Source organism: Cetorhinus maximus, chromosome 3, assembly GCF_964194155.1.
Source record: "Cetorhinus maximus chromosome 3, sCetMax3.hap1.1, whole genome shotgun sequence".
Lineage (NCBI taxonomy): Eukaryota > Metazoa > Chordata > Chondrichthyes > Lamniformes > Cetorhinidae > Cetorhinus > Cetorhinus maximus.
The window spans coordinates 26,849,140-26,868,133 of record NC_135881.1 but is presented as its reverse complement, the minus strand read 5'-3'; the positions used below and the strand labels follow the sequence as shown (position 1 = coordinate 26,868,133).

Genomic DNA, 18,994 nt, shown 5'->3' with positions numbered 1-18,994 from the left:
CCAAGCCACACACCGCCCTGACTTGGAAATGTTTCCTTCACTGTCGCTGGGTCAAAATCTTGGAACTCCCTCCCTATCAACACTGTGGTGTGTTCTTACAACACATGGACTACAGCAGTTCAAGAAGGCAGCTTCTCAAGGGCAATTAGAGGTGGGCAATAAATGCTGGTCCAGCCAGCGATGCCCACATCTCATGAACAAATAAAAGAAACATTTCAGCTAAGCAAGCACGAGTGAGGATCAATCCAGGGACTTCTAGGCGTATAATACGTCGAACTTTTAGCAGGCAGAATCTTTTTTCACCAGACTACTCAAGCAGCCAATTCAAACTCTTATACCACACTAATTTACTGATTTTAATGTCGCACTAATCACCATTTTATCTAAAATGATGAATTAAGGCACATAGTGACACCCATAATGTTGAAGTGAACTTGCGGATACTGAAATTGTTTACATTTAGTGACTCAATATCTGAAGCAAGGCACAGGAAGTTATATTTTAGATATATTCATTGGGATCTCCATTTTAAATTCAAATGACATGGTTGAACACTTTTACGGCATTGTTTTACATTTATATATGAAAAACAAAATAATAGAGCTAATAAAATTACAAAATGTTACCTTTGAAATATTGCCACTAATTCTTCTGGTTCTGTGTCCATAAGTAGATTATGGAGAATTTGGCGCAGGAACCTGACTTTAGGTTTATCCAGTTCGCTGAACTCAATCACCTGCAATATTGAAACAGGTATATATGGTAAACAGATTGCTTTCATTATAAAAAATAGGAGGTCATTCAGCCTGTTGAGTCTGATGCGGCACTTAATGGGATCATGGCTGGTCTGTATTGCATCTTTTTATCCTGCAACAGCCTTACTCAACAAAAATATATCAGTCTGGGTCTTGAAAATTTCTATTAACCAAGCATCCACAGTTTTTTAGTGAATGATTGTTCCACATTTTCATGAGTGTGTGTGTGAAGAACTGCTTCCTAAAATAGCCAATGAACAGTTCTGAAATAGTTCTGATTTTAAGTTTATGCTCCCCTTGCTCTGGCCACCCCAGCCAAAGGAAATTGTGAGGGGTTAAGGTCCCACACGGGAGGTTAGTAAATAAACTTAGAGTGCATGGGATTGGGGGAAGTATACTAGCATAGATTGAGAATTGGTTAACAGACAGGAAGCAGAGAGTAGGAATAAACAGGTCATTCTCAAGATGCAGGCCTTTACTTGTCGGATACTGCAAGGATCAGTGCTAGGTCCACAGCTGTTCATAATCTATATAAATGATTTGGATGTGGGGACCAATTGTAATATTTTCAAATTTGGTGATGACACCAAACTTCCTTCACTGTCGCTGGGTCAAAATCCTGGAACTTGCTTCCTAACAGCACTGTAGGTGTACCTACACCAAAGGGTCTGCAACGATTCAAGAAGTCAACTTATCACCACCTTCTCAAGGGCAATTAGGGATGGGAAATTAATGCTGGCCTAGCCAAGATGCCTGCATCCCGTAAACGAATAAAAAAAACCTGGGTGGGAACATAAGTTGTGAGGAGGATGCAAGGAGGCTTCAAGAGAACTTGGACAAACTAAGCAAATGGGCATCTTGATGCCCATTGGAATATAATGGAATATAATCACAGAATCACACAGTGCAGAGGAGGCCCTTCGGCCCATCAAATCTGCACCGACATGTGAGAAACACCTGACCTACCTATCTAATCCCATTTACCAGCACTTGGCCCATAGCTTTGAATGTTATGATGTGCCAAGTGCTCATCCAGGTACCTTTTAAAGGATGTGAGGCAACCCGTCTCCATCACCCTCCCAGGCAGTGCATTCCAGACCGTCACCACCCTCTGGGTAAAAAAGTTTTTCCTCACATCCCCCCCTAAACCTCCTGCCCCTCACCTTGAACTTATGTCCTCTTGTGACTGACCCTTCAACTAAGGGGAACAGCTGCTCCCTAACCTTTCCTGTCCATGCCCCTCATAATCTTGCACACCTCGATCAGGTCGCCCCTCAGTCTTCTCTGCTCCAACGAAAACAACCCAAGTCTATCCAACCTCTCTTCATAACTTAAATGTTTCATCCCAGGCAACATCCTGGTGAATCTCCTCTGCACCCCCTCCAGTGCAATCACATCCTTCCTATAATGTGGTGACCAGAACTGCAGACAGTACTCCAGCTGTGGCCTCACCAAGGTTCTATACAACTCCAACATCACCTCCCTACTTTTGTAATCTATGCCTCTATTGATAAAGGCAAGTATTCCATATGCCTTTTTCACTACCCCACTAACATGCCCCTCCACCTTCAGAGATTTATGGACACACACGGCAAGGTCCCTTTGTTCCTCAGAACTTCCTAGTGTCATGCCGTTCATTGAATACTTCCTTGTCAAATGACTCCTCCCAAAGTGTATCACCTCACACTTTTCAGGGTTAAATTCCATCTGCCACTTATCTGCCCATTTGACCATCCCGTCTATATCTTCCTGTAGCCCAAAACACTCAACCTCACTGTTAACCACCCGGCCAATCATCCGCAAACTTACTAATCCTACCCACCACATAGTCATCTATGTGGTTTATATAAATGACGAATAATAGGGGACCGAGCACAGATCCCTGTGGTACGCCACTGGACACTGGCTTCCAGTCACTAAAGCAGCCTTCTGTCATCACCCTCTGTCTCCTACAACTAAGCCAATTTTGAATCCACCTTATCAAATTACCCTGTATCCCATGTGCATTTGCCTTCTTTATAAGTCTCCCATGTGGGACCTTGTCAAAAGGTTTTGCTGAAATCCATATAAACTACATCAACTGCACTACCCTCATCTACACACCTGGTCAGCTCCTCAAAAAATTCAATCAAATTTGTTGAGCATGACCTCCCTCTGACAAAGCCATGCTGACTATCCCTGATCAAACCTTGCCTCTCCAAGTGGAGATAGATTCTCTCTTTCAGAATTTTCTCCAATAGTTTCCCTACCACTGACGTTAGACTCACTGGTTTGTAGTTCCCTGGCTTATCTCTACAACCCTTCTTAAATAGTGGAACCACATTAGCTGCTCTCCAGTCCTCTGGCACCTCCCCTGTGACCAGAGAGGAATTAAAAATTTGGGTCAGAGCCCCTGCGATCTCCTCCCTTGCCTCCCTCAGCAGTCTGGGACACAAATCATCCAGACCTGGTGATTTGTCCACTTTTAAGCTTGCCAACACCTCCAATACCTTGTCACTCCCTATATCAATTTGCTCAAGAACCTCGCAGTCTCTCTCCCCAAGTTCGATGTTTTCATGCTCATTCTCTTGGGTGAAGACGGATGTGAAGTATTCATTCAACACTCTACTGATGTCCTCTGGCTCCACCCATAGATTGCCCCCTTGGTCCCTAATGGGCCCTACTCTTTCCCTGGTTATCCTCTTCCCGTTGATATCCTTATAGAATATCTTGGGATTTTCCCTACTTTTACCAGCCAGAGCTTTCTCATATCCCCTCTTTGCTCTCCTAATTGCTTTCTTAAGCTCCACCCTGCACTTTCTGTACCCCACTAATGCATCCGCTGATTTGCTTCCCTTGTACCTGCTAAAAGCCTCTCTTTCCCCTCTCATCGTATCCTGAATATCTCTGGTCATCCATGGTTCTCTGGGCTTGTTACTCCTTCTTATTACCCTCGAGGGAACATATTGAGCCTGTACCCTCCCCATTTCCTTTCTGAACACCCCCCGCTGCTTCTCTGTAGATTTCCCCACAAGTAGCTGTTCCCAGTCTACCTTGGCCAGGTCCTGCCTTATTTTACTAAAATCCGCTCTCCCCCAATCCAAAACATTTTTTTGCAACTTGTCTATTTCTTTGTCCATAACAAGCTTAAACTGTACCATGTTGTGGTCGCTATCACTAAAATGCTCCCCCACCACCACCTCAGCCACCTGTCCGGCTTCATTCCCCAGAATTAGGTCCAGCACTGCACCATCCCTTGTTGGACCCTCTACATATTGACCTAAAAAGTTCTATGTACAAATTTCAAGAAATCCACTCCATCCAAGCCCTTAACACTATTAACAATTAATGTTGGGACAGTTGAAATCACCTAATATAATTACCCTATTGTTATTGTTTTTACACACCTCCGCTAATTGTGCACATATTTGCTCCTCAATTTCCCACTGGGGGTCTATAATAAACACCTAACAATGTGGCAGCCCCTTTTTTATTCCTAAACTCTACCCACAAAGCTTCATTCGATGCCCCCTCCAAGGTATCATCTCTCCTTACTGCAGTAACTGACTCCTTAACTAATAATGCAATGCCTCCTCTACTTTGCATTTCTTATAACTTTCTTCGCATCCCTTTGTTGCTTTTCCAATCTGCTGGATTCCCACTTTTCCATGCATTTGTGCAAGTCTTTTCGATTAGCTTGAAACTGTCCTGTGTTACTTGCTGACCATGGTTGGTTAATCACACAAGTGGGGCCTTTGTTTTCATCTACGGTTTTGTATCATATCAAATACATCTTTCAGTACTTCCCAATGATTAGCTGTAGGTTTATCTGTTCAGAATTCAACACAGTTTACTGAAATAAATTCATTTCTGAAGCCTTCAAAGTTTGCCTTACTTAAAACTTGTTTTGTGACTCTCCCATCTCCCTCTAAAACCGAACATTGAATTAATTCAGATTATCACTATTAGTTCAAATTAATTAAATTAATTCAGAATATCACTATTTGCAAGCTTTGCAACCTTACCGCTAGATTAACTAGTTCTGGTTCATTAACCTTAAATTAACATGGCCTTAACCTTTGTTGATTCTAAAAAGTATTGTTCTAGATGGCTGTCCCAAAACATTCTAGAAATTCATTGCATTTATTACTTTACATGGTTTTCTATACCTTGTCCACCAGAAAACACAAAGACTAAAAACTTGCATTTATGTGGCACCTTTAGATGCGGCAAAATGTCCCAAGGTACTTCATAGTTGTGTTATTAAATGTAATTTAATATTGAGCCATGTGAGGAGATAGTAATCCAGAGACCCAGGGTAATGCTCTGGGGACTCGGGTTCGAATCCCACGGCAGGCGGTGGAATTTGAATTCAATAAAAATCTGGAACCATTGTCAATTGTTATAAAAACCCATCTGGTTCCATCAGGAAATCTGTCGTCCTTACCTGGTCTACCATGTGACTCCAGACCCACAGCAATGTGGTTGACTCTTAAATGCCCTCTGAAATGGCCTAGCAAGCCACTCAGTTACTGCTACAAAAACACAAAAAAGGAATGAAACCACTTGGCATCGACCCAGGCACCGAAAATGACTATTGCAGCCCTGTCAACTCTGCAAAATCCTCCTTACTAACATGTGGGGGCTAGTGCCAAAATTGGGAGAGATGTCTCACAGACCAGTCAAGCAACAGCCTGACACAGTCATCCTCACGGAACCATACCTAACAGATAATGTCCCAGACTCCGCCATCACCATCACTGGGTATGTCCTGTCCCATTGGCAGGACAGACCCTGCAGAGGTGGCGACACAGCGGTATATAGTCGGGAGGGAGTTCGCCTGGGAGCCCTCAACATTGACTCCGGACTCCATGAAGTCTCTTGGCGTCAGGTCAAACATGGGCAAGGAAATCCCTTGCTGATTACCACATACCGCCCTCCCTCAGCTGATAAATCAGTGCTCCTTCATGTTGAACATCACTTGGAAGAAGCATTGAGGGTGGCAAGGGCGCAGAATGTACTCCGGGTGGGGGACTTCAATGTCCATCACCAAAAGTGGCTCGGTAGCACCACTACTTATCGAGCTGGCCGAGTCCTAAATGACATAGCTGCTAGACTGGGTCTGTGGCAGGTGGTGAGGGAACCAACAAGAGGGAAAAACATACTAACCTCATCCCCACCAACCTGCCTGCCGCAGATGCATCTGTTCATGACCGATGGCTAGGAGTGACCACCGCACAGTCACTGTGGAGACGAAGTCTCGCCTTCACAGCGAGGATACCCTCCATCATGGTAAATGGGATAGCTTTCACGACTGACCTAGCAACTCAAGATTGGGCATCCATGAGGCGCTGTGGGCCATCAGCAGCAGAATTGTACTTGAACACAATCTGTAACCTCATGGACTGGCATATCCCCCACTCTACCATTACAATCAAGCCAGGGGATCAACCCCGGTTCAATGGAAAGTGCAGGAGGGCATGCCAGGAGCAGCACCAGGCATACCTAAAAATGAGGTGTCGACCTGGTGAAGCTATAAAACAGAGCTACTTGCATGCCAAACAGCATAAGCAGCAAGTGATAGACAGAGCTAAGTGATCCCACAACCAACGGATCAGATCTAAGCTCTGCAGTCCTGCCACGTCCAGTCGTGAATGGTGGTGGACAATTAAACAACTCACTGGAGGAGGTGGCTCCACAAATGTCTCCATCCTCAATGATGGAGGAGCCCAGCACAGCTGTGCAAAAGATAAGGCTGAAACATTCGCAAGAATCTTCAAACAGAAGTGCTGAGTGGATGATACATCTTGGCCTCCTCTAGAGGTCCCCAGCATCACAGATGCCAGTCTTCAGCCAATTTGATTCACTCGATGTGATATCAAGAAAGAGCGTAGCAGCAAGGAGCTCTAGCAAAACTGGAGTCAATGGGAATCAGGGGGAAAACTCTCCTCTGGTTGTGGTCACACCTAGCACAAAGGAAGATGGTTATGGTTGTTGGAGGTCAGTCATCTCAGCTCCAGGGCATCACTGCAAGAGTTCCTCAGGGTAGTGTCCTTGGCCCAACCATCTTCAGCTGCTTCATCAATGACCTTCCTTCCATCATAAGGTCAGAAGTGGGGATGTTCGCTGATGATTGCACAATGCTCAGCACCATTCGCGACTCCTCAGATACTGAAGCAGTCCATGTCCAATTGCAGCAAGACCTGGACAATATCCAGGCTTGGGCTGACAAATGGCAAGTAACACTTGTGCCAAACAAATGTCAGGTAATGACCATCTCCAACAAGAGAGAATCCAACCATCGCCCCTTGATGTTCAATGGCATTACCATCAATGAATCCTCCCACTATCAACATCCTGGGGGTTACCATTGACCAAAAACTGAACTGGACTAGCTACATAAAAACTGTGGCTACAAGAGCAGGTCAGACGCTAGGAATCGTGTGACGAGTAACTCGTTTCCTGACTCCCCAAAGCCTGTCCGCCATCTGCAAGGCACTAGTCAGGAATTTGATGGAATACTCCCCATTTGCCTGGATGAGTGCAGCTCCAACAACACTGAAGAAGCTTTACACCGTCCAGGACAAAGCAGTCCGCTTGATTGGCACCACATCCACAAACATTCACTCCCTTCACCACCGAAGCACAGTAGCAGCTGTGTGTACCATCTACAAGATGCACTGCAGGAATTTACCAAGGCTCCTTAGATAGCACCTTCCAAACCCACGACCACATAGAAGGACAAGGGCAGCAGATAGATGGGAACACCACCTCCTGGAAGTTCCCCTCCAAGTCGCTCATCATGGAAATATATTGCTGTTCCTTCACTGTCGCTGGGTCAAATTCCTGGAGCTCCCTTCCTAACAGCACTGTGGGTGTACCTACACCATGTGAACTTCAGCTGTTCAAGAAGGCAGCTCACCACCATCTTCTCAGGGGCAACTATGGATGGGCAATAAGTGCGGGCCCAGCCAGCGAAGCCCACATTCTGCGAATGAATGAAAAAAAAATGACGACAGATGGCCAAAATTTTCGTCAAACAGGCAGTCTTTAAGGAGTATTTTCAGAGAGAGAGTTTGAAGGGTTTAGGGAGGGAATTCCAGAGCTTAGAACCTAGGCAGCTGAAAGCACTGCAGGCTGCGATTAATATTGGGATACGCAAGGGACCAGAATTGGAGGAGTGCAAAGAACTTGGAAAGTTCTAGAGCTGGAGGAGGTTACAAAGATAGGGAGGGGCGAGGTCCTGGAGGGGGTTTGAAAACAAGAGTAAGAATTTTAAAAGTGAGGCATGTCCAGACTAGGAGCCAATGTAGGTCAGCGGGAATGAGACTTGATGCAGCATTAAATTAACTGTGCAAGCTCCCTTCACTTAACAGCTTGAGCATGTGAATTTTCTATCAAAACTCGGTTGTCCAAGACACTGAGAAAATTGGAGACTCAAACCAAAGTGCCAAAAATATAATTATTTCTCTGCCTGGGTACACAATCCGATCACATCATAAGCTTAATTGTGTTTCTTTATAAATCAGTGTCAATTTATATGGTGCATTTATGTAGAAAAACGTCCCATAATAATTCTGATAATTAACTTCTAATAAATTGAGAGAGTGCTTAGCAAAGCATATGGGATCTTGGGCTCAATGAGTAGAGGCATTGAATACAAAAGCGGGGAAGTTGCAGCTGTGAAGGTTATGGTCAAAGACGAAATTAGTATAGCCTGGAGGTTGACAAAGGAAGGAACTTGTCTTTGGATTTGGGCTGGGGTTGGGGCAGCAGTGGTGGGGGAGGGGGTGAGGGTATTAGGTTAGGCAGATTGGAACATGTGAAAAAGATAGAGGAAGAAAACATACGAATTAGAAGTAGGAGTAGGTCACGCAGCCCCTCGAGCCTGCTCCACCATTCAATAAGATCATGCCTGATCTGAATGTAACCTCAACCCCACATTCCTGCCTACCCCCAATAACCTTTCACCCCCTTGCTAATCGAGACTCTAGCTCTGCCTTAAAAATATTCAAAGACCCTGCTTTCACTGTCTTTTGAGGAAGAGAACTCCAAAGACTCACTATCCTCGGAGAGAAAATTTCTCCTCACCTCTGTCTTAAATGAGCGACCCCTTATTTTTAAACAATGACCCCTCGCTCTGGATTCTCCCTCAAGAGGAAACATCCTCTCCACATCCACCCTGTCAAGATCCCTCAGGATCTTAAAGGTTTCAATTAAGTCACCTCTGACTCTTCTAAATTCCAGTGGATACATGCCTAACCTGTCCAGCCTTTCCTCATAAGACAACCCGCCCATTCTTGGATAAAAACAAAAAACTACTGCGGATGCTGGAAATCCAAAACAAAAACAGAATTACCTGGAAAAACTCAGCAGGTCTGGCAGCATCGGCGGAGAAGAAAAGAGTTGACGTTTCGAGTCCTCATGACCCTTCTGCAGAACTGAGAAGCTCTCAGTTGTGCTAAAGGGTCATGAGGACTCGAAACGTCAACCCTTTTCTTCTCCGCCGATGCTGCCAGACCTGCTGAGTTTTGCCGCCCATTCTTGGTGTTAGTCTAGTAAACCTTCTCCGAACTGCTTGTAACACATTTACATCTTTCTTTAAATAAGGAGACCAGTACTGTACACAATACTCCAGATGTGGTCTCACCAATGCCCTGTACAACTGAAGCATAACCTCCCTACTTTTGTAATCAATTCCCCTCACAATAAATTATAACATTCTATTAGCTTTCCTAATTACCTGCTGTACCTGCAGATGAGCCTTTTGTGATTCATGCACTAGGACACCCAGATCCCTCTGAATCTCAGAGCTCTGCAATCCCTCACCATTTAGATAATAAGTTTCTTTTTTATTCTTCCTGCCAAAATGAATGATTTCACATTTGCCCACATTATACGCCATATGTCAGATCTTTGCCTACTCACTTAACTACCTATGCCACTTTGTAGCCTCCTTAAGTCCGTTCCACAATTTACTTTTCTACCTATCTTTGTGTCGTCAGCAAATTTAGCAACCATTCATTCGGTCCCTTCATCCAAGTCATTTATATAAATTGTAAAAAGTTGAGGCCCCAGCACTGATCCCTGTGGCACATCACTTGTCACATCTTGCTAACTAGAACATGACCCATTTATGCCTGATCTCTGTTTCCTGTTAACCAGCCAATCGGCTATCCATGCCAATATGTTACCCACTACACCATGAGCTTTTATTTTCTGCAATAACCTTTGGTGTGGCACTTTATCAAATGCGTTTTAGGAATCTAAGTACAGTACATCCCCTTTATCCACAGTACATGTGACTCCTTCAAAGAGCTTCAATAAATTGGTTAAACAAGATTTCCCTTTCACAAAACTATGTTGACTCTGCCTGATTGCCTTGAATTTTTCTAAGTGCCCAGCTATAACCTCTTTAATAATAGCTTTTAACATTTTCCCAATGACAGATGTTAGGCTAACTGGCCTACAGTTTCCAGCTTTCCCTCCCTTTTTGAATAAAGGAGTTACAGTTACTATTTTCCAATCTCATGGAACTTTCCCTGAATCTAGGGAATTTTGGAAAATTAAAAACCAGTGCATCAACTATCTCACTAGCCACTTCTTTCAAGATCTTAGGTGAAATCCATCTGGACCTGGGGATTTGTCAGTCCGCAGTCCCAACAATTTGCTCAATACCACTTCCCTAGTGATTGTAATTTTCCCCGAATTCCTCCCTCCCTTCCATATCCTGATTTACAGCCATTTCCGGGATATTACTTGTGTCCTCTATAGTGAACACCAAAGCAAAATACTTGTTTAATTCATCCGCCATCTCCCCACTTTCCATTATCAATTCCTTAGACACACTCTCTATAGGGCCAATACTCATTTTGTTAACTCTTCTTATTTAATTATCTATAGAAACTCTTACTATCCATCTTTATATTACTAGCACGCTTCCTCTCATACTCTAATTTTTCCCTCCTTATTAATCTTTCTGTCTCCTTTGCTGTTCTTTATATTCTTTCCAATCTTCTTTGGCCAGAGCTGGGGTGGAGGACATCACAGTGGCCCTCCAAAAGGCATTCCAGTGATGGGTCATTGAACTCTTCTTGGCTTTCAGAACTATATCTTCACTAGAGCAGTCCTGGGCTGCAAGCATTGAGAACTGTGTGCGTGGCTGCAGTTTAGAGGTGGTATCCGGAGTGAGGAAATGGTGAGCTAACGGCGTGGTGGGTGATTTAGAGGCCGCCCGCCAGTGAGACGGTGTGTTTCCCGTGGTTGCATAATTAATGAGGTGGGAAACAGACGATACGGCCGTTGTGGCCGGCAGGTAAAACATCTTTTCTTATGCCCGCGACCGCACTTAGTGCAATTCTGGGACGATTCCGCCCTTAGTAGAAAGTTACTGGAGTGGGATTCTTGGCTATTTTTCCACTGCTAACCCAGGAAAGCAATTAAGGTGTCCTTATTCTTGTTTAGTCAAGATCAGCCAAACTAGCACAAGCCAAGGATCAAATTTAGTAACTGCTCTGATGTGCAAGGCTTGATAACTGACTGGTAAAATAATTAACCCATCATTGACCCTCCACGACTGTGATAGCTGTGGCGAGTAGAGACAGAGACTGGTTTTGTCCTTTTTTGCCACATCAACCATATTTCTTTTTCTGTTACAAAATTTCACATGCTTTGAAAAGCTTTCCAAGTGGGTGGCTCTAAAGCATAAATGAGACATTAGTCACTCAGATGCTAATGCCATCAGCTCAAGTTATCTGGCACCTGCTACATCTTGAGTGGTTTTATGATTTACTTGTGAAATGAAGACTTCCTGATCATCCTCTTACACACATTAGATGATTTACTTTTTTTCCTCTCACGTAGTCCTGATAAGAAAATTCCATTTACACTTTACTCTATGATAAGTTACCATCATTTGCTCTCTCACTTCTGTGTAAATGTGGTTCATACTTTTCCAGGAAGAAAAATATGAAAAATGTGCATTAAAAACATTCTTTTATGGCAGATCTCCAAGCAACAAAGCAATCTATAAAAGTTTTATGTGAGGAACTCTCCAATACACCCAGTGAGGAAGACAGTCTGTTAGGAAATATAGCAACATTTTCCCCCTGAATGTTGTACACAGTTAGCAAGGGTTCAATAACTTGAAGTGAGTCAATGACTTAACACTTGGGTACCAAATTAGGCATTGTGCAATAAGGAATGTAAACAAGAGGGCAGATCTGAGCTGAATGGGCCAGATCTTCTAGTCTCAATAGAGCTGCAACGGTATCAAAAGTTCCGAGTAGCTGATTTATGCCTGAATTCAGAACTTCCAGTTAGTGACAAATGGCTTGGTGGGAGCCCCTGCTGATGGTCCCGCTGGGACCTGCCAGCGTGCAAGCTTGGGCTGTTTGCCCAATAGTTACACAGATTTTTAGCTTGATTTATTTAGAGCTGTTCCTAGCAGGTGCAAAGGTTCTTCAGGGGTGTAGCTCTTTAAAACAATGCCAAAACACTTTAGCACACCCACCACCCTTGACTTGGCTCACCCCATCCCTCCTTTCTCCTCACCCCCCTCCCACCATTGCTCACTCCTCCCTCTTGCACTCTTGGCTCTGCCCACAGCTCCCCTCCTTTACCCTTGGCTCTGCTCACATGCATACCCACTCCGACATTACTCACCCCCGGCACTGCAGGCTCTCCTCCAACATCAGCCAGACTAAGGAGCTGGGGATTTCAGGTAGTGAGCCGGGGATATGAGTGGGCTGAGCAGAGCTGGTGGGGTGGTGTGGGGGTGGAGGGGGGTGTGCGGCGGAGAACCTAGAAGTAAAAGTTGATGACAGATACATTTAAGAATACTGATAATCATGAATTGAAGGCAGAAGGAGTGTGTCTTCAGTTTGTGATGTGAAAGAGGGCGTGGAATCACTGATGGGTCCATGCTGCAACCAGGAGGTTATAACGGTATCAGTGCAAAAAACTAAGGCCACAGTTTTGAACGTGGTCAGTGGCTTGTGTTCCCCTTCCACCACTGACTGGAATATCTGAGCCAAGATCTTGTACAATAAGGGATTATGTTTGGAAGGGTAATGATGTTATATTAAGAATGCACTCACCTTAAAGATGGACAGAGATACCACTTTCCTGCTGAGAAGGTGAACAAGGAGATGAACCAAGTTCATGGTTGTCACATTGGTCATGGTCTTCAATTCTCGGAAGTGATCCCACATGCTGAATTGGAATGTCATCTATTGGGGTTGAAGGATCAAACAGAGATTTTTAAAATATCTATGAAGGCTTACTGAATCTAAGCACCTTTATAAGTCAGCAAGATTGAGAACGGAGGTCCCTGACTTGATAGTTTTAGCCTGTTTATCCAGTTGAGAAGAACAAACTCTTTGCTTTTGGATGTGCAGGTTATAGAGTGCATTCTATACCCAATTCTCAATTTCCAAGTTTACATTAGCCAAATTAAAATGAAAATAAATTACCAAGACTACTATTTAACTATGCTCTGCCTCTGATTCCAACCCCGCTTACAGAAATTTTCAGGTGGTCAAAATGGCAGATAAGAATTTTTGGAGTCCACTGAAATGGTGAAAATCTCCACATAAAGTGATCTGAAAGTTTGCATCAGATTCTGTTGACATTTTTGATGATGCAGTCAAAAACATGTCCATGGTAACTCCAGGACCTTTTTAATAGCTGTAGCACAACCTTGGGTGTGTGTTCCTACAATATAGAAAGGTTTTGGTGGGAATCAGAGCTGCACCCAAGGGGGATGGTAAAAGTTAGTTTTTCACTCAAAATGACTTTTTTGTTGATATCTTTAGTCTCTAGTTCCACTGAAATCTCAACATAGTATTTTGACTGTTCTCACACCCATATGCATTGAAAAAATTTGAAGCTATATTTTCCATAACTATTACCCCTTAATAAAACAGTTTGAAATTCACTATTATTTTGTTAGGATTTCTAAACCATTTCAATCAAACCACTTTAAAATCAACATCACAACACAAAAAATGCATCAGCTTAAATTATTAGAGCAAATGTTAAATGACGTCTTTAAAAATACTGCAAAGTGCCAATATCTTGATATGGTAAACAGAGGTAAAATGCAATTCAACTTGCAATAAATAATGTAACCTTTATTTTAAAGGGAGGATTTTTTTGCTGCTATCTCTCAAATTGTTGACATGTAAGCATTTAAATCTCAAGGCCAACTTTAAGCACAGACATAATGTTCACAGGGATAAAACAAATATTGCATGCAGTTATGTTTGCCATCAGCGGAAGAAACTTGTCAGGTAAGTGCATTCTAATTCACTTGTAAACCTAAACAGCTGAATGAATGGAAGCAATCGCATTACTATTAAGGAACATCAGTTAGCACTTCTGGGCCAGAAGTAGCCAGTTAATTGCCCAACTATCAGGGTAAAGAAAAAGTGCTCTTCTTGTTCTTAACTTCTAATGTTCACACTTATCCTTATAACCTCTAGTCTGATTTTGATTCCGATTTTAAAACAATCCAGCCCCTCTTTGAAGGGGTCAATTGATATAGGACTGTTTAGTTAGGTATCAGTTTCACATAGTTTAATAATTTTACACTTGTACTTGACAGCTCTGGGATCACAGTACAAGTTATGCAGTCAGTTTTCATTTATATTATCTAGGTCTGTTTGCACATTAAAGACATCAAGTCTTGTCCCTTCCCAAATATACTTTTCTCAATGAAACTAAGTTTGGTTCTGAGGCGTCCCTCATAATTCCGAGCCCCAAGTCTCAGTCGCTCTTGACATTGTTCTTGAAACTGTTAATATATCAATGCCCTTTAAAAATGATAGGGTGTCAAAATTGTACACAGTTGTTCAATGGGTCTCCCAACTAATCCATTCAAGATTAAATTAACTAGTTTTATTTTACAGGCAAGTAGTTTTGAGTAACTCTCGAAGAAATGATTAGCGTTATGTAATCAGCTATTGTTATGATATCGCAGGTGGTATTTGTCAGATGGACCAAATCTCAAAGGGAAACTTGGTCATGCTATCACAACGATTTTATAATTTGTATCTAGTACAAGAAGGTTTGTGCACCAAAGTCAGAAGTAATGAGTCCACTACCACCTTTAGAGATTATAAATATTAAATTAAAACATTTATTGATTAAAGAAAACTTAAACACAAGATGACAGTTACACATAGACTCCTAACTGCACCCCTTTCAGGCAAAAGTCCAAATAGATTTTTAATCTATAAAACATCCAGTAATATTACCAAAAGCACCCACTGTTGTTATAAAGGAGGTATTTCACAGTTTCTCTCTCCCTCTCACTTGACAATGGAACAATTTCACACAGTGCACCTTTCAAGATCTCACACGGTCACAACACACACACAGCTTTCCACCTTTCTTTAAATATATATTATTTCTTTTGATCTGTAAATCTCATTGTTTCAACTTTTCTTTGGAAGTTACTTTCCCAGAATATAAAAATCATTTAGGCTGTCATTATGGCCAGCACTTTCGGGAAAAATAAACTTAATAACTTTGCCTTATTTATCTTGCCAGTTGTAAACATCTTATCATGTCCCTTTGAAAATCAAACGACCTCTCAACTTACCTAAAAATGCAAATTCTATTCACACTATCTGCTGAGACTTCATCCAAGTTTACCCATCTCCATTTTCAAATGCCTATTTTACACCTAACCCCTTTTGATGATTCAAACTTTGCAGTCTGACTGTCTGCAGTTTAATTAAATGACACACACACAAACATACATACACTCAGTTCCCATAAGCCTGCTTCAGTATCCCACAGTAATATTGGGGATAAAAAGTGATATTTCCTTCACACCTCCATCCTTATCCAAAAATGAACCGTCATAATTCTAAAAAAACTGTTTAATTTTCTTAACCCATCTTACATTACTTAGTATATACACAAAACTTACACTACCAGGTACATGCATTAACATCACAGTATATACAAAGTCTTTGTATCAACAGAGGTCATTTTAGTCCACTGTCCATGTTTCAAATGTTCAATTTCCTTTGAACTTTAAACTCTTGGCAACACATCTGCAATTACATTTTCTCGTCCAGCCACATGTATAATCTGCAAATTAAACGGCTGCAATAATAAACTCCATGTGAACAGTCTTGCACTCCGGTCTCAAAATTTGTCTAGAAATTTTTAAAGGGTCTTGAGGTCTGTATAAACAAATGTTTCTGAAGAATTGCTTGCAACATAAACCTGGAAATGCTGCAACGCTAACACCAGACCTAGAGTCTCTTTTTCGATGGTTGAGTATCTTTTCTGATGTACATTCAGCTTCCGTAAAAAATACCCTAACGGCTTTTCAGTTCCTGTTTCATCTTCTTGTAACAACACAGCACCAATACCCAAACCACTGGCATCAATCACCAACTTAAACTGCTTGTCATAATTAGATGTTGCCAAAACTGGTGTCGTAGTGAACACAGTTTTTAAACTGTCAAATGCCTTGTGACATTCCTTTGTCCATTGAAATTTCTCATTTTTTTTTAGTAATTCAGTCAATAGAGCAACTACACTGCTAAAATTTGGTATAAACTTCCAATAAAATCCACTCATTCCCAGAAATCTCAGAAGTTCCCATTTTGTTGTAGGCACTGGGAAATTCACAATGGCTTTTACTTTCACATCTCATGGGGCCACCTGACCATGTCCAACGGTATGGCCTATATATGTAACTTGTGCTTTTGCAAATTTGCTCTTAGCCAAGTTAACCAAATTAGCTTCTTGCAGGCGATCATCAATTCTTTCAGATGTTGTAAATGCTCCTCCCACGTTTGACTGAAAACTACCAAGCCGTCAATATAGACAGCACAATTGCTCAGTCCTGCAATTACTTTGTTTGCCAGTCTTTGCAATGTTGCTGGTGCATTCTTCATATCAAATGGCATAACTTTAAACTGATATGATCCATCTGGCGTTCCAAAAGCCCATATCTCTTTTATTCTCTCCGATAATGGTACTTGCCAATGTCCTCGCAGCAAGTCAATCTTTGTGATAAACTCTGATTGTTCCACTTTGTCAATACAATCTTCCAACCGTGGAATAGGATATGAATCCGCTTTTGTCACTGCATTTACTTTATGATAATCCACATGCAGTCTTTGTGTTCCATCCAGTTTTGGTACCATCACAATAGGTGAACTCCAGTTACTGCAACTAGACTCTAGGATGTCATTCTGAAGCATGAATTCGATTTCTTTTTGCACTTGAGCTAATTTTACTGGATTTAAGGCAACAAGGATGTTGCCTTATTGAAACTGAATCTCCCACATCTATATCATGCATAGCTAAATTTGTTTTCCCCAATTTATTCCCACAAATAGCTTTGTGTGACTGCAATAGCTTTTCCAAATCACTTTGACACTTGTCTGGAAGGTAACTCAATATTCCATTTAATTTTTTAAGTACCCTCTGACTGTCCAATTTAATTAGAGGAAAGTCAATTTCCTCTAATTGAATTCTTCATTTCTACCTCTTTCTCCTTATTTACCACCACTAATACCTCCTTCTAGTTACCTCTCCTGTCAAAGTACTTTTTAAGCATATTTACATGACACACCCTTTGCTTCTCTTCTATCTGGAGTATTTATTAAATAATTTAGCTCACTCAGTCTCTTTTCAATCCTGTGAGGCCCACTAAACCTTGCCTTCAATGTTTCACCTGACACTGGCAACAAGACTAACACCTTCCCTCCAGCAACAAAACTACAGGCTTTTGCCCTCTCATCTGCACTTGTCTTCATCACCTGTTGTGATATCTTTAAATGTTCTTTAGCTAACTCACATGGTCTGTTCAATCTTTCTCTGAATTTTGTCACATAATCCAGGAGAGTAGTTTTTGAACTTTGACCCACTAGTTTCTCCTGAATCAACTTAAGTGATCCCCTTACTTCATGACAATGGGCTAATTCAAAAGGGCTAAACCCTGTCAGTTCATTTGGGGCATCCCTAATAGCAAATAACTAGAATGGAATCCCTCGATCCCAGCCCTGTGGGTAGTCTTGACTATATGCTCTCATTGTAGTTTTCAAAGTTTGATGCAATCTCTCTAAAGCACCTTGTGATTCAGAGTGATAAGCTGATGGTTTAAACTGCTTTATTTCTAGGCTGTTCATTACTTCCTTAAACAGCTGTGATATGAAATTTGAACCCTGATCCTACTGTATATCTTTTGGTAGCCCATATCTTGTAGAGAACTTGGTCAACTCCTCCACAATCCTCTTTGCTGTAATATTTCGTAAAGGTATCGCTTCCAGAAATCTTGTGAACACATCCATGATTGTCAGCAAGTGCTGATTTCTACTTTTGGTCTTAGTAAAGGGCCCTACATAATCAATCAGGACCCTGTTAAAAGATTCCTCAAATGCTGGAATTGGAATTAAAGGCGCAGGATTAATCACTGCTTGAGGTTTCCCTGTCACCTGACATGTGTGACATGTTCTACAGAATTTGACTACATCTTTATGCAGTCCAGGCCAATAGAAATGTTTTTGCATTTTCGCCTGAGTTATCCTAATTCCTATGTGTCCAGCTATTGGAATTTCATGAGCCACTCAATATCTCATATCTGTACCCATATGGGGTTAATATTTGATGTGCCACCACCCACTTCTCATCTGCTGGAATATGAGATGGTCTCCATTTCCACATTAGCACATTTCCTTTGAGGTAGATTCTGGAAAACATTCTGCCTCTTTTTCCAAATAAGCTCTCTGATGTAACTGTTTTATTCATGGATCTTTCTGCTGTAACTCTACTAATTTCACGGAGCTAAATACTTCAGCCTCTCTCTCTTCAACCTTTTCTTCCTGAACAATCTTTTTAAAGACAGATCCAGCTAACTGGATGTCAACATCCTTCCCCTTTCTTTTATATTCCTCCTCTTCCTGTTTCAACCTGTGAGTTTGTTATCTTGTTACTACACATTCTGGAAACAATCCAGGATGCTCTTTCTGCAACATCTCTGTTGAATGCATTTCCACATGCCGCTCAACTACAGTAGGCATCATCAACATCTGTGACCTAGCTATATCATTACCTAAAATAAATTGAAACCCTGCAAAGGGCAATTTTTCCACTACTCCAATAATCCACTCACTCTTTACATTCCACAATGGAATAGGTTTAGCATTTCCATGAATCCCACTTATTATAACATTTTCCTGCAATACTCCCTCTGAACAATAAATACCACTGCCTCCAAAACACTGACTTTG

The 18,994-nt window shown here is 41.9% G+C and overlaps 1 protein-coding gene across 1 annotated transcript in view; it reads right to left on the bottom strand.

Moving 5' to 3' along the window:
• The window catches only part of nom1 (nucleolar protein with MIF4G domain 1), a 75,791-nt gene that overhangs the window by 9,771 nt on the left and 47,026 nt on the right, over positions 1 to 18,994 (bottom strand). Inside the window, exons 9-10 of the mRNA XM_078537114.1 lie at positions 12,833 to 12,964; positions 627 to 736 (exon numbers count right to left, since the gene is read on the bottom strand). Coding sequence (XP_078393240.1) covers positions 627 to 736; positions 12,833 to 12,964 — 242 coding nt within the window. The remainder of the gene's footprint in view (positions 1 to 626; positions 737 to 12,832; positions 12,965 to 18,994) is intronic.